Below are 12,368 nucleotides of genomic sequence, written 5' to 3'. Positions count from 1 at the left end.
CTAGGTCAGCAGTAAGGGTTCTCTAGAGCCCTGCCTGACATCTTAACTGCAGGGTAGACCAAGCCTGCAGCTTTTACGGCTGTCTGGCTCGATGCATTATTCTGGAATCGCTGTTGCCCTCTAGATTCACACCTACCTTACTCCGAAACAACCCCCACTGCGCCGAGGGGCTGTGCTTGAGCCTCCCTCCTCGGCAGGGGGAAGTCTTCCCAATCATTGGGTAGGGGAGACAAATCTAGCCAATGGCGGGGTGGCAGGAGGAGCAGCTTCTGGCCAATCCCAGGGCGAGGGAGGAGCCAGGCTGAGCCTGCGTAGAGAGGCAGCTTCGCAGGGACCTCCCCAGGAAGTAGCCGCTGCGCACGTGGGTCCGGAAGGTAGGTGGTGGGGTTGCGGCTGCTGCTCTCGCCCGGGCCCGGTGCTGGTGCTCTGCCCGTGTCCACACTCCTGGAGCCGGGGTTCGTGCAGGCCTCCCGGGCGTGGTAACTTGGGGTGAAAGCTCTAGCAGAGCTGGGGCCTTTGGGGGGTGAAGTGGGGGAGCCAGCCACAGGCTCCTTGTGCCTGAACTGGGAAAAACTCTGAGGCTGGTCGGGAGGGGTGAGGGTTTGGGGAAGACCCTGAGTTAAGTGGTTTCTGGAAAAGGAGATTTGAGATCCCAGACACGGGGGATGGGGTTTAACCAGAGACACCTTAGAACGGGGAGTGTGTTAGATCAGAGGTTCTCAACCTTCACCGACTACCCTGTCAGGAGGTTGATTTGTCTTGCATACCCCCAAGTTTTACCCCTGGTTGAGAACCACCATGTTAGAGAGACAGAGACCAGCAGTTGGAATAACTGCTGTCCTAAAAGAATCACCCCTGAGGTTGCCATGCCATATGACTAAATATGTGTGCGTGGCATCTGTTCTGTTTTCTTTCATCTCATTCTCCTTCCTTCTCTTACCCTACAGGGTGAACAGTACTATGGGGCGCAAACTTGATGTACTTAGGAAGGAGAAACGTGGCCCAGGGCGCAAAGCCCGCAAACAGAAGGGAGCAGAGGTAGAATTAGCCAAATTTCTTCCCCCAGGTAAGCATCTTTGTTTCTGTATCCTTTTCTATGTTTTCTGCACACCCTCCCCACACACAATCATATCTGTAAGGGCTTCTAAATAAGGACATCATCCTGTTGTTTGTCCTCCTCCTGTTACCAGTTTCTTAATTTTCTGTCATCTTTGTTTGTTTCTAGCTACCGATAACAGTGGAAACAAATTATCCAGCCATGCACGAAAAAGGTGAGTGTACAAATACACAGAAAGAAAAGGAGTACTTGTGGCACCTTAGAGACTAACCAATTTATTTGAGCATGAGCTTTCGTGAGCTACAGCTCACTTCATCGGATGCATACTGTGGAAACTGCAGAAGACATTATATACACAGAGACCATGAAACAATACCTCGTGGGGTGGGAGGAGGTATTGTTTCATGGTCTCTGTGTATATAATGTCTTCTGCAGTTTCCACAGTATGCATCCGATGAAGTGAGCTGTAGCTCACGAAAGCTCATGCTCAAATAAATTGGTTAGTCTCTAAGGTGCCACAAGTACTCCTTTTCTTTTTGCGAATACAGACTAACACGGCTGTTACTCTGAAACCTGTCAAATACACAGATTAATTTCTCCTCTAGAGAGGGCAGAATCCAAGGCACAAGTTGCAATCTGGCACACCCAAGTCAGAGTGAGTTGTTAGGCCCTCTGATGTAAGAGGGTTTATATGTTCATTCATTCTTTGTTCGCTTTTCCATGTATTTTTAGAGCTGCAAAGAGGCGAATGGGGTCAGGAAAAACCCAAGCTAGGAAAAATCTGCTTCAGCTAAAGAAGCAAACAGATGAGGGGAGGATGGATGGCACCAGCGCAGGTATGTGTTTAATGAGTTGACTTCAGTCATTTAAAAGCATTTTCCTAATGAAGAGTTCTGGATGTAAGTTCTTAGCTCTGATTCTTCCCAGTATGTTTTAATGCCATTCTCCTCACTTTCATCCCCAGTTGTGAGCAGAGTAGAGTTTGGCATAGCTTAAGTCCTTTCAAGGAGTGGACATCTCTTTCTGCTGCCCCCAGCTGACCTCCAGGGCGTTGTGGGCATCTTTAGTAGCTAGGGTTTTAAACACACGAATTACACAGGACTAAGAAGCGCCTTGTAATCACCTCAACTTAATTTTGGCTCAAATTAAATTTTGTAAAACCTGGATTTTTAAAACTGCATCTCCTCAGTAACACTGGGAGCACATCAGACTTGTTTTCTGCTTTCTATGCTGGTTCCCCGTAAAATACAGCTTCAAATGCAAAGGTCTCAGTCCTTGACCTCAGGGTGCACTATAACCTGGGATATGCTGAAGGATTTGGGAATTTTTGGGGACTAATCCAAAAGTGTAGAGAGAGATTTTCACAGAATCCAAGAACCACGTAATAATGAGGAGAATGAAGAGTTTGTATTTACGGCAGTGCCTAAGAGTATGTCTACGCCGCAGCTGCGGGCGAGCCTCCCAGCCCAGGCAGACAGAGTAGTGCTAGCTCTGCTCACTCTTGCTTGCTAAAAATAGCAGTGTAAACATTGCAGCACAGGTGGTGGCTCAGGTTAGCCCCCCAAGTCGGAGCCTGCCCGCCGTCCTGGGTCCGAGCTTGGGTGGTGGGTCTGAGTCATTCTCCTCCGTGCTGCAGTGTGTACGCTGCTATTTTTACTTGGGCCTAGGCTGGCAGGCACACTCCCAGCTGAAGTGTAGACATACCCTAAAGGTTCCAACCAAGATCACAACCTCATGGTGCTAAACGCCGTGCAGACATAGAGAAAGGCACTCCCCGATTCAGAGATTACAACCTAAACAGATGAGATGAACAAAAAAATACTGTGACCCCCATTTTACATCTTGGAAATTGAGACTGGTTAAGAGACAGACCGTCTATGGTGATGTCAGGAACTGAATCCAGACCTGCAGAGTCCCAATTCAGTGCTGCCTTCTACAAGACCATCCTTTCTTTAACCACTGTAAACCTCCCTATTTTTCACTACAAGTACAGGACCCGCTTCTGTGACCTTCCTTCCCTAATACAAACTCATACCACAACATGCATTTAAAAAAAAAAAAAAAATTTCCCTTGGGAGAAAGGAAGGAAGGGTTACTACATGTAACCAATGTTAGCTGCTCCACATAATGCATTGTGAAAGGTGCTCTGGTGTTATGCTGGGAGGTGTACCATAAGAATCTAACTTGGAAATAAGCAAGAGAAATATCATAACAAATAGAATTTTTAAAAAATTCTGTATTAGACCTGCGAAAAAGGAGTGGGTATCATAAATCCCCATTGACTGTATATGAGGAAACTCAAGTATAGAGAATGAACTGGCCCTTCTAGCTAGAAGTTAGAATGCAGAATTCCCAGCCCTCTTATTTTGCATTGAACAGGACAAGATGGTTTTGGGGGTTTTTACAAATCATTAACCTTTTCTTCTGCCTGTAGCTGCAGAGCAGCCATCACTACAGAAGGGAGGAAAACACAGGGGGCCAGGGGAAGGAGCCTCTCGGCACCCTCAGCTTGGGTGCAGTGATAGCCGCTCAGTTTCACTAACTCCAGCCAAGAGATCGCAGCCTGCTGGAGATAATGAAGAGGAGCGTTTGGAGTTCAGTGAAAGTGAGGGAGATGGGGATGAAGATGCCTGGGAGAGCATGGAGGATGACGAGAGCAATGAGGAGATGATGGATGATTATGGAGCCTCGTCTTCTGAGGAAGAGGAGGTAGGAACTCCTGACTTTCATGTCACAGTAAACACTTGAGACTTCCCCAGCTGTGGGTATTGTGGGGTTCAGACACCAGGACCTTATCCCTGCAGATGGAGGAGGCCTGGGGTGGGTGGGGGGAGTTGAAAGGCTTTATCCCCATGCGAGAGAAACCTCAAGAGTGGAGATGGGTCCAGGCATAGAATACTTTCTCCTGCCTTCACCTGCTGCTGGTCTGTATGTGCTCTTGCATACAGTGAGTGGGTTTTACAGGGTCAGGAATGGGAGTGGCAGGGAGTTGCCATCTGATGCCATAGTCTCATTAACTCTCCCATGACTCTCTTAGCTACTGCCCATCGAACAAGCCGCCCGGAAGCAGAAGTCTGGCAGGTGAGCGTTTCAGGAGCTGGAAGCCAGCAGGTTCTCTCCTGGGCTGGGGTGAGGCTATGCCTTCTATCCCCCCACATTTCTAGCATGCCTAGATTCCAAAGCCAGAAGGGACCACTGTGGTCATCTAGTCTGACCCCCTGAGTTAACACAGGCCATAAAACTTCTCCAAAATAATTCCGAGTGCATGTTCCTTAGACAAACATCCAATCTTAATTTAAAAATTGCAAGTGGTGGAGAATCCACCATAACCCTTACTAAATTGTTCCAGTGACTAATTATTCTCACCATTAAAATGTACTCCTTATTTCCAATCTAGATTTGTCTAGCTTCAATTTCTGGCCATTGGATTGTGTTGTGCCTTTCTCTGCTGGGTTGAAGAGCCCATTATTACATATTTGTTCCCCCTGTAGGTATTTATAGACTGTAATCAAGTCACCCCTTAACTGTCTCTTTGAGCCTATGTATTTAGCTTTAACAATCACTAGAAGGCAGGTTTTCTAATCCTTGCATCATCCTCATGGCTCTTCTCCGAACCCTCTCCAATTTATCACCATCCTTCTGGAAACGTGGGCACCAGAACTGGACACTTCTCTGTGGCACTTCTCACCTTACGTGGAGGGAGGGAGAGGATGGGAGGTTCCCATGCTTAAATGCAAGCCCTTCCCTCTCTTGTGCTCAGGGAGGGTCTCAGTGAGGATGACAGTGAAGAAGAGGAGGAGCGGGTGAGCGGCCAAAGCAAGGAGCAGGAGGACGAGGAGGACACAGACCTGCAGCTCAATATGGAGATAGATGAGCAATTTGTGTTACCCAGTGGTGAGGAGATCGAGAGAGAAAATATCCTTCCCTCTAACGTGTGTGTGGCCCACATAAGCTGTGTACACGGCACAGATGAGCATCCACACTCTTGCACAGAACCATGTTGGGTTGTACATGTGTGTTGCATAGCAGAGGTGTATTGGTTATGATAGGCTGCACTAGTGTATCATGGGAGCCATACCACCTGCATGTGTTAGATCATGCTTGTGTGTTGTTTGGGGGAGGGGGGAATCTAGCACACTCCAGCATAACAGCAGAGGCATTTGTGACACCATATGTGTAGCCTAAAACTCATGCACTAGAGGCACCTGTGCATTGCATGTCATGGTATGCACACAGTATTCACATTTGAGCAATGCCCAGGGTCATGTGACTCTTTTCTTGATTCCTTAACTGCCTCATTACCTGCTGAGCCACCTGACCTGCACCTCATTCATCAGCGTATCAAGGACAACGTGGAGGTGCTGCAGGACTTCAGGGTGAAGCGGGAGGCGGGGCGTGCCAGGCAGGAGTACCTCGCATTGCTACGCCAGGACCTTGCTGCCTACTATTCCTACAGTGACTTCTTGCTTAAGAAGCTCATGGAGCTCTTCCCTCTCCCTGAGGTATGAACCCCGCCCAGGTCCAGGTATGCTTCTGGATTCACCCAGCCTACATCCACACTGCCCACCCCATTCCCAGATATGGGCCTGAGTTCCTTGCCGCCTTCCCCTGTTCTTTCTCATTTTCTTTCTCTCCTTCCTCCCCTGGAGAATAGCTGTGATACCTGTATTTAAGAAAGGGGGAAGAAAGTGACCTGTGCGATTACAGACCTTGTAGTCTGACCTCAGAAGCATGCAGGGCTTTAGAGCAAATTGTGAAGAAAAGAATAATTAAACTTATGGTGGTAAATGGTCAAAAGTATATAATGCAACATGGGTTTAGCAAAGGCCAGACTAACCCGATTTTCCTTCTTTGAAAAGGTAACTGATTGCTTCCTTTTTTAAGATAAGGAAAGTGCAGTAGATCTAATATACCTGGGTTTCAGTAATGCATTTGACATGGGACGTTGTTAATTAAATTAGGAAAGATGGGGATCAGTCCAAGCATTGTCAGGCGGATAAGGAACTGGCTAAAGCGGAGAAGGCAACAAGTTGTGCTGAAAGGTGAACTATCAGACTGAAGGGGGGTTTCTGGTGGAGTTCCTCAAGGATTGGTTTTGGGACCTCTCATATTTAATATTTTTATTAATGACTTTGACGCAAAAAACAGAGTAGTGAAATTTGCTTCTGATAAAGTTGGGAGACGTGGTCAATACGGAGGCGGTTCAGAATATTATACAGGAACAGGATGATCTTAAAAACCGGAGCAACAGAAATGGGATGAAATTTAATAGTACAAAGTGTAAGTTCATGCACTTAGGGTCCAATAAGAAGTTTTGCTATAAACTTGGTGCTCATGAGTTGGAAGCAACAGAGGAGAGAGACTAGGTGTGTGGGTCGATCACAGGTGACTGAGCCACCAACATGATGCGGCTGTGAAAAAGGCTAGGATGTGAGGCGAGGCATTTCCAGTAAAGATAGAGAAGTATTAATGCCATTATACAAGGCACTAGTGAGACCTCATTTGGAATGTTGTGTACAGTTCTGGTCACCCATGTTCAAAAAAGATGAATTTAAACAGGGAATGGAGGGCCTATCTTATGAGAGGAAACTGGAAGAGTTTGGCTTTTTAGCAAAACAAAGGCTGAGGGGGTGTGATTGTGCTATACACATACATAGAGGGTAGACACCAGGGAGGGTGAAGAGCTATTTAAGTTAAAGGACAACATTGGAACAAAAACAAGTGAATATAAACTGGCTATGAACAAATCTAAACTGGAGATTAGAAGGTGGTTTCTAACTATCAACGGAGTGAGGTTCTGAAACAGATTCTAGAAGTTATGGGGGAACACGAGTTTGACAAATTTATCAATGGTATTATATAGGTCTCAGCAGTCCTGGGGGTTCCTTCTGGTTCATGTCAGATGTTTCTAAAATCTCATGCTTCAGGATTTCAGCTGGTCACCTGCAGGGGTCAGGAAGTGACACCCTCCCTGGCAACGTATTCTGTTTGTTTTTTTTTCCTCCTTCCTCTGAAGCATCAGAGATGGCCACAGCTGGAGAAGGGGCAGTGGACAGGGTGGGCCAAGGCTCAGAAGTGGCATTGATCATTGTCTCTCTGGTGCTTGGCTGACTGGTTCTTGCTACATTCTTAGGGTCTAACTGATCACCTTATGTGAGTTTGGGAAGGAATTTTCCCCTAGCTCAGATTAGCAGTGACTTAGGGAGAGGGAGGGTGGGTTTGTCTTCCTCTGCAGCATGTGAATGCGGGTCATTTGCCAGGATTATCTGGGTATATCTCCTTTAATTGCTTCTCTGCCACTGCACAGGCCTCAGGCAGTGGTGCATCTTGGTTCCTCCTGTTCTCTGCCTGTAGCACACAACAGTCTAGTCTCCTGACAGTTGTAATACGTTGCTCTAATTTTGGTTGTTGGGCATAGCGTGCAAGTACTGGGAGGGATTGCCCTGTGATGTACAGAAAGACAAACTAGGTGATCTGGTGGTGCCTTCTGGCCCTAAACTCTGACTCTATCTCCAGCTGGTTAACTTCTTAGAATCTAATGAGGTTCCTCGCCCCATGACACTTCGTACCAATACACTGAAAACACGGCGACGAGACCTGGCACAGGTGAGCAAAGCATCATGGTCCCTCAACTTCTGTCTCAGTTATGGAGCAAAGATCTCACCCCTCTGTCTTCTTCCTTCAGGCTCTAATTAATCGTGGTGTGAATCTAGACCCCCTGGGGAAGTGGTCAAAAACTGGGCTTGTTGTCTACGACTCCTCTGTGCCCATCGGTGAGAAACTGACCCTCCCTTCACAGGGCTGAGCTGACTGACTCATTTTTTTGGCTGCTTCTCCTATTCTCATGTCTCTATTCTTCAACCCCCACCCCAAGGTGCCACCCCTGAGTACCTGGCTGGACACTACATGCTACAAGGAGCTTCCAGCCTTCTCCCTGTCATGGCTCTGGCCCCTCAAGAGAATGAACGTATCCTGGACATGTGCTGTGCCCCAGGAGGCAAGACCAGCTACATAGGTACCTGACTGGAGGGGTGCGGGGGATAAAGGAGAGACCAAGGCTGTGAAGTTTGGGAGGAGAGCCTGGGGGAAAGAGGTCTGTGGGGACACCTGGGGGCAGGGAAATAGGGGGAGCTGGGGGATGGGTTGCCGGTAGGAGGGAGAGGCAGTGTGGGATCCACTGGGGAAGGAGGGGATTTTATTCCTGCTGCTGATTGGGAGGGGCAGGGGCTGCACGTTGGGTCTGGGTCTTGATGTAACCTTCATCCCCTGGCAGCTCAGCTGATGAAGAACACAGGCGTGATCCTGGCCAATGACAGCAGTGCTGAGCGGCTGCGCAGTGTGGTGGGGAACCTGCACCGTCTGGGAGTCACCAATGCTGTCTTGAGCCACTGCGATGGACGCCAGTTCCCCAAGGTATGTAGCTGCTGCGTAGTTTCATGCTTGCTGTGTCCGTCACAAGGCTTCATGGAATCCAGCTGTGCTCTCCTTGACTCTGTGCAGCTGGTGGGTGACTCACAAGAAAGGAATGCACATGGGGTGGGGGAGAAGGCAATGGGGCATCTCTCTGCCCCCGTTTTCTGTTGTCTTGTTGTCCTGTCAATGGAATTGAGGCCAAGACCTCTGTCTTTCCACCCACCTCTAGGTGCTGGGTGGGTTTGACCGTGTCCTCCTTGATGCTCCCTGCAGTGGCACAGGTGTCATCTCCAAGGACCCTGCTGTCAAAACCAACAAGGTGAGCAGCCTGGGCACGGGCAGCTCAGGAAAAGGTGGGAAGGAGCTTGGGTGATTTGTGGTGCAGTGCAGGGGTTCTCAACCTTCTTCCTTCTGAGGCCCCCCGCAACATGCTATAAAAACTCCATTGCCCACCTGTGCCACAACAATTCTGTCAGTAGATTAAAAGCCAGAACCAGGCTGGGGTTAGGGGGTAGCAAGGAGAGTGATTGCCCAGAGCCCCACGTCACAAGGGATCCCCCACCAAACTAAGTTGGTTGGGCTTTTGCTTCTGCCCGGGGAGGAAGGGCTCAGGCTTCGGCTTTCTGCCCTGGGCCCCAGTGAATTTAACACTGGCCCTGATCTCTGGTTTATTTTGGCGGACCTCCTGAAACCTGCTTGTGCCCCCGCCCGAGGGCTCCTGGTTGAGAACAGCTAGTGTAGGGTACAGAGTGAGATGTGAACTTGCCTGCAGACCATGGAAGAGCAGGGCTTCTGGACTCTTGTCCTTGCACCAAGATGCCTGGACCAGAGAAACCTGAAGAAATTGACCTGTCTCCCTCACACACACTGTCCTGGGACCAGATTTAGGGGTAGAAGCCCAGCTGAGTCCTGCTACCTCACGGCTCTTGCTCTCATCACATCTCCATTCACAGCAGGCACAGAGGGTGCAGTGTGCTAGACCAGGGGAAGGAGTGGATCAGCATAGCTCAAGTGTTCTAACCCCCTCTGTGTCTTTCAGGATGAGAGGGATGTCCTGCGTTGTGCTCATCTGCAGAAGGAGCTGATTCTCAGTGCTATTGACTCAGTCAATGCTGCCTCAGAGACGGGGGGCTACATAGTGTACTGTACATGCTCCATCATGGTGAGTTCCCTTTGGGTGCCAGGCAGCTGGCCCATGTGCTGGGGGAGCTCTCATTTGAAGAGTCTCCACAGAGTCTGTCTCTAATGCTTGGTCTCTGGCAGGTGGAAGAGAATGAGTGGGTTGTGGATTATGCCCTGAAGAAACGCAATGTTCGCTTGGTGCCCACAGGGCTGGACTTTGGCAAGGAAGGATTCACCAGGTGTGTGTTAAGTCTCTGGGGACTGTGGGGAGGAGGGAAGCTTGCTCTGTTTTTAACCCTCAGACTTCAATAGAGAAACTAATATTTCCTCTCTTCTCTCTCCCCTCAGGTTCAAGGACCGTCGCTTCCACCCATCCGTCAAATCCACGCGACGTTTCTACCCTCACACCCACAACATGGATGGGTTCTTCATCGCCAAGCTCAAGAAATTTTCCAATGCCATCCCCAAAATGCAGAAAGGTAACTGAACTCCAGAGCTGCCCTATGCTACCTTGCTCATGTACCGTGCTGGCTGGTTTGGAGCAGCAGAGAGCTCACCATCCAGGCAGCACTGTTTGCTCACCACAGCATCTTCTGCACTTTCCTTTCTGACTCATTTCCTCTTCTAGATGAGGAGTCTACTTTGGAAACAGCAAGTCCAGCGTCTGCTCCAGAAGTAGCTGCAGAGCCACAGCTTAAAAGGAAGAAACTTGAGAGGTTGAAAGTCACCACAGGGCAGAAGAAGCAGCAGCAGCCCCCTTCAAAGGGAGGTTCTGTGCAAAGGCATAAGAGGCCCTCTCCCCAGCGTCTAGGAGCTCGGCCACCTGCTAGGAAGCAGCACAGAGTGCACCGGAATGGACAATAAGAGGGACTGCCTCTCTGGGCTTTGGTGTCTGATTCCATGAGAGTTGCAGGGATGAGGCATTCTCCTTGAAGGCTGAAGGTCAGGGACTCTCCAGATTCCACCCATGTAGGGTTGTTTTTCGTCATCTTGTGCAGATGATTGCTTTAGCAGTGAGTGTCTGGGACAACTATTGCCCCTATAGAGGGAGCATTTTTTGGACTGTCTTCCCTTTATTCTTGAAGTCCAGTGTACTTCCCCCAGCATGGGGTTGGGGTGCTGGATTGATAGATCCTGATTCATTAAAGATTTTATACTTTGATCAAATTCTCTCTCTCTCTCCCCCTACATGTCTAAGGCAGGAATTTATTTTAGTGCAGTGTAACTGGACCCTGCAGTAAATGTTTAGCTGTAGCCACTTGTTCTTGTGCTGCACTGTGGCCTCTCCCTCTGAACTTGGCTTCCATTGTTCTGTCCTCCCATCACTCTTCCTCACTGCCTCTTTGCTTTCTGTCCTGCCCTTATTCTGACCTTCCTGTTTCCCAATCTTCTGTTGCCCACTCCAGTCACTTCACCCCTCCTTCCCAAACCCTTTCCTTGTGCCCCTTTCTTTCTCTGCTGGGCTAGTGATGGGGACTGCCGTACAGCTTGGTTCATTTGCCTCTTCACCCACCTTCCAGCTGTTGCGGCTCAGTAAGTGGGGCTAGTAAAGGATGGAAGGGAATTGCTTCTGCTGGAAGGCTACTAACCTTCGTACAAACCCCGGCAACTGCCCTATGCCTAGTACACGTCAGCCCAGCTCCCTGTGCTCTGGAAGCCCTTTCTGCGAGTAGACCTGCAAATGAGCTCATGCCTGAAGAGGGGAAAGTAGCTAGTTTTTCCCAGTCACAGCAGTGAGCAGGCCTCGGGTTGGAGGCAGTTTTACTAGTAAACTTTCTTCCTCTGCATAGATAAGGCTGCCCAGCCCCCTCTCTGATGTAAGGTCTTCTTCCTGCATGAGCCTGGTGTACAGGAGCCCTAAACTTAATTCTCATTGCTGCTGTTGCCTTGCTGTACAGCTTTCGGTGAGTTCCTGCCCTGATTCTCCTTCTCTAACCTTTGGACAGTCCCTCCACTAGCCTAACAGTGGGTGATGAAATCAAATTGATCCATGTCTGAAGTGTCCCCCTCCCATTCCCCACATACTGAGCTTTAAACAAATCAGTCTTCCTTTAGTGCCCTGTGGGATCATCCTCTAGGGCTCCTAGTCCCTAGTGCCTTAAGCTGGGGGAGGAGGGGGTTCCAGGACCTTCCTGGGGGGAGATGACTCAGTCCCCAACATAATACACCCCCATCAACACTGGTAATTGGGTCATGAGTTCCAGCTTGAGCTCTCCTGGGTTAGGTCCTAGCTGCAGTCAGGCCTGTGTGGATAGCAGATTTCTGCTGAAGTAGAACAAGATTTTTAGCTCAAACCTTGGCTCTCACCTTTTGGTTCCTGAATCTCTTTCTACGTCATAGAGTTGCCCTGGGGGATTCAGTGCCACTGCAGTGAGGATTTCAGCTTAAATGTCTAAATCCTGGTCTACACTACACACTCACGTTGGTTTAACTGTCACGAGGGGAGGTGAAAAATCCACATCCCTGAGTGATGCAGTTACACCCTCCTGGCGTAGGGGACCTAACTCCCAGTTTCTCCTATCAACATAGGTACTGCCTCTTCAGGAGGTGGAGTCCTATGCCAAAGGGAGAAGCTCTCCCTCCCATGTGGGTAGCGTCTTCACTAAGCACTACACTTGTGCACCTGCAGTGCTGTATGTGTAGACAAGTCTGCAGCACCGGGGCCTGTGAATCTTCTGCACCTAGACCAGGTGAGGCATCTCCTCCAGGATACTCTTTATCCTTCAGGTGGGCATTTCCCAGCCCCATAAAGGTCTGAGACCTCCTGGTTACAAGT

At 49.2% G+C, this 12,368-nt stretch overlaps 1 protein-coding gene across 3 annotated transcripts; it reads left to right on the top strand.

Annotated features, from left to right (window-relative positions):
* The first annotated feature begins 290 nt into the window (after positions 1 to 290).
* Positions 291 to 10,759, top strand: NOP2 (NOP2 nucleolar protein). Of its 3 annotated transcripts, none has more exons than XM_048820488.2 (17): positions 291 to 374; positions 948 to 1,066; positions 1,226 to 1,271; positions 1,790 to 1,893; positions 3,492 to 3,766; positions 4,095 to 4,138; positions 4,818 to 4,972; positions 5,360 to 5,559; positions 7,574 to 7,663; positions 7,743 to 7,830; positions 7,932 to 8,072; positions 8,331 to 8,470; positions 8,700 to 8,789; positions 9,510 to 9,632; positions 9,734 to 9,831; positions 9,941 to 10,071; positions 10,221 to 10,759. In XM_048820488.2, the coding sequence occupies exons 2-17, from the start codon at positions 961 to 963 to the stop codon at positions 10,454 to 10,456; spliced, it is 2,067 nt and encodes a 688-aa protein (XP_048676445.2). In that variant the 5' UTR covers positions 291 to 374; positions 948 to 960; the 3' UTR covers positions 10,457 to 10,759. The 3 variants fall into 3 exon arrangements, with proteins under 3 accessions (XP_048676445.2, XP_048676455.2, XP_048676462.2); XM_048820498.2 differs by having other exon boundaries at positions 338 to 455; XM_048820505.2 differs by having other exon boundaries at positions 364 to 479.
* Positions 10,760 to 12,368: the final 1,609 nt, after the last annotated feature.

Source organism: Caretta caretta, chromosome 1 (genome assembly GCF_965140235.1).
Source record: "Caretta caretta isolate rCarCar2 chromosome 1, rCarCar1.hap1, whole genome shotgun sequence".
Classification (NCBI taxonomy): Eukaryota; Metazoa; Chordata; order Testudines; family Cheloniidae; genus Caretta; species Caretta caretta.
This window is presented reverse-complemented; position numbering and strand designations above follow the sequence as displayed.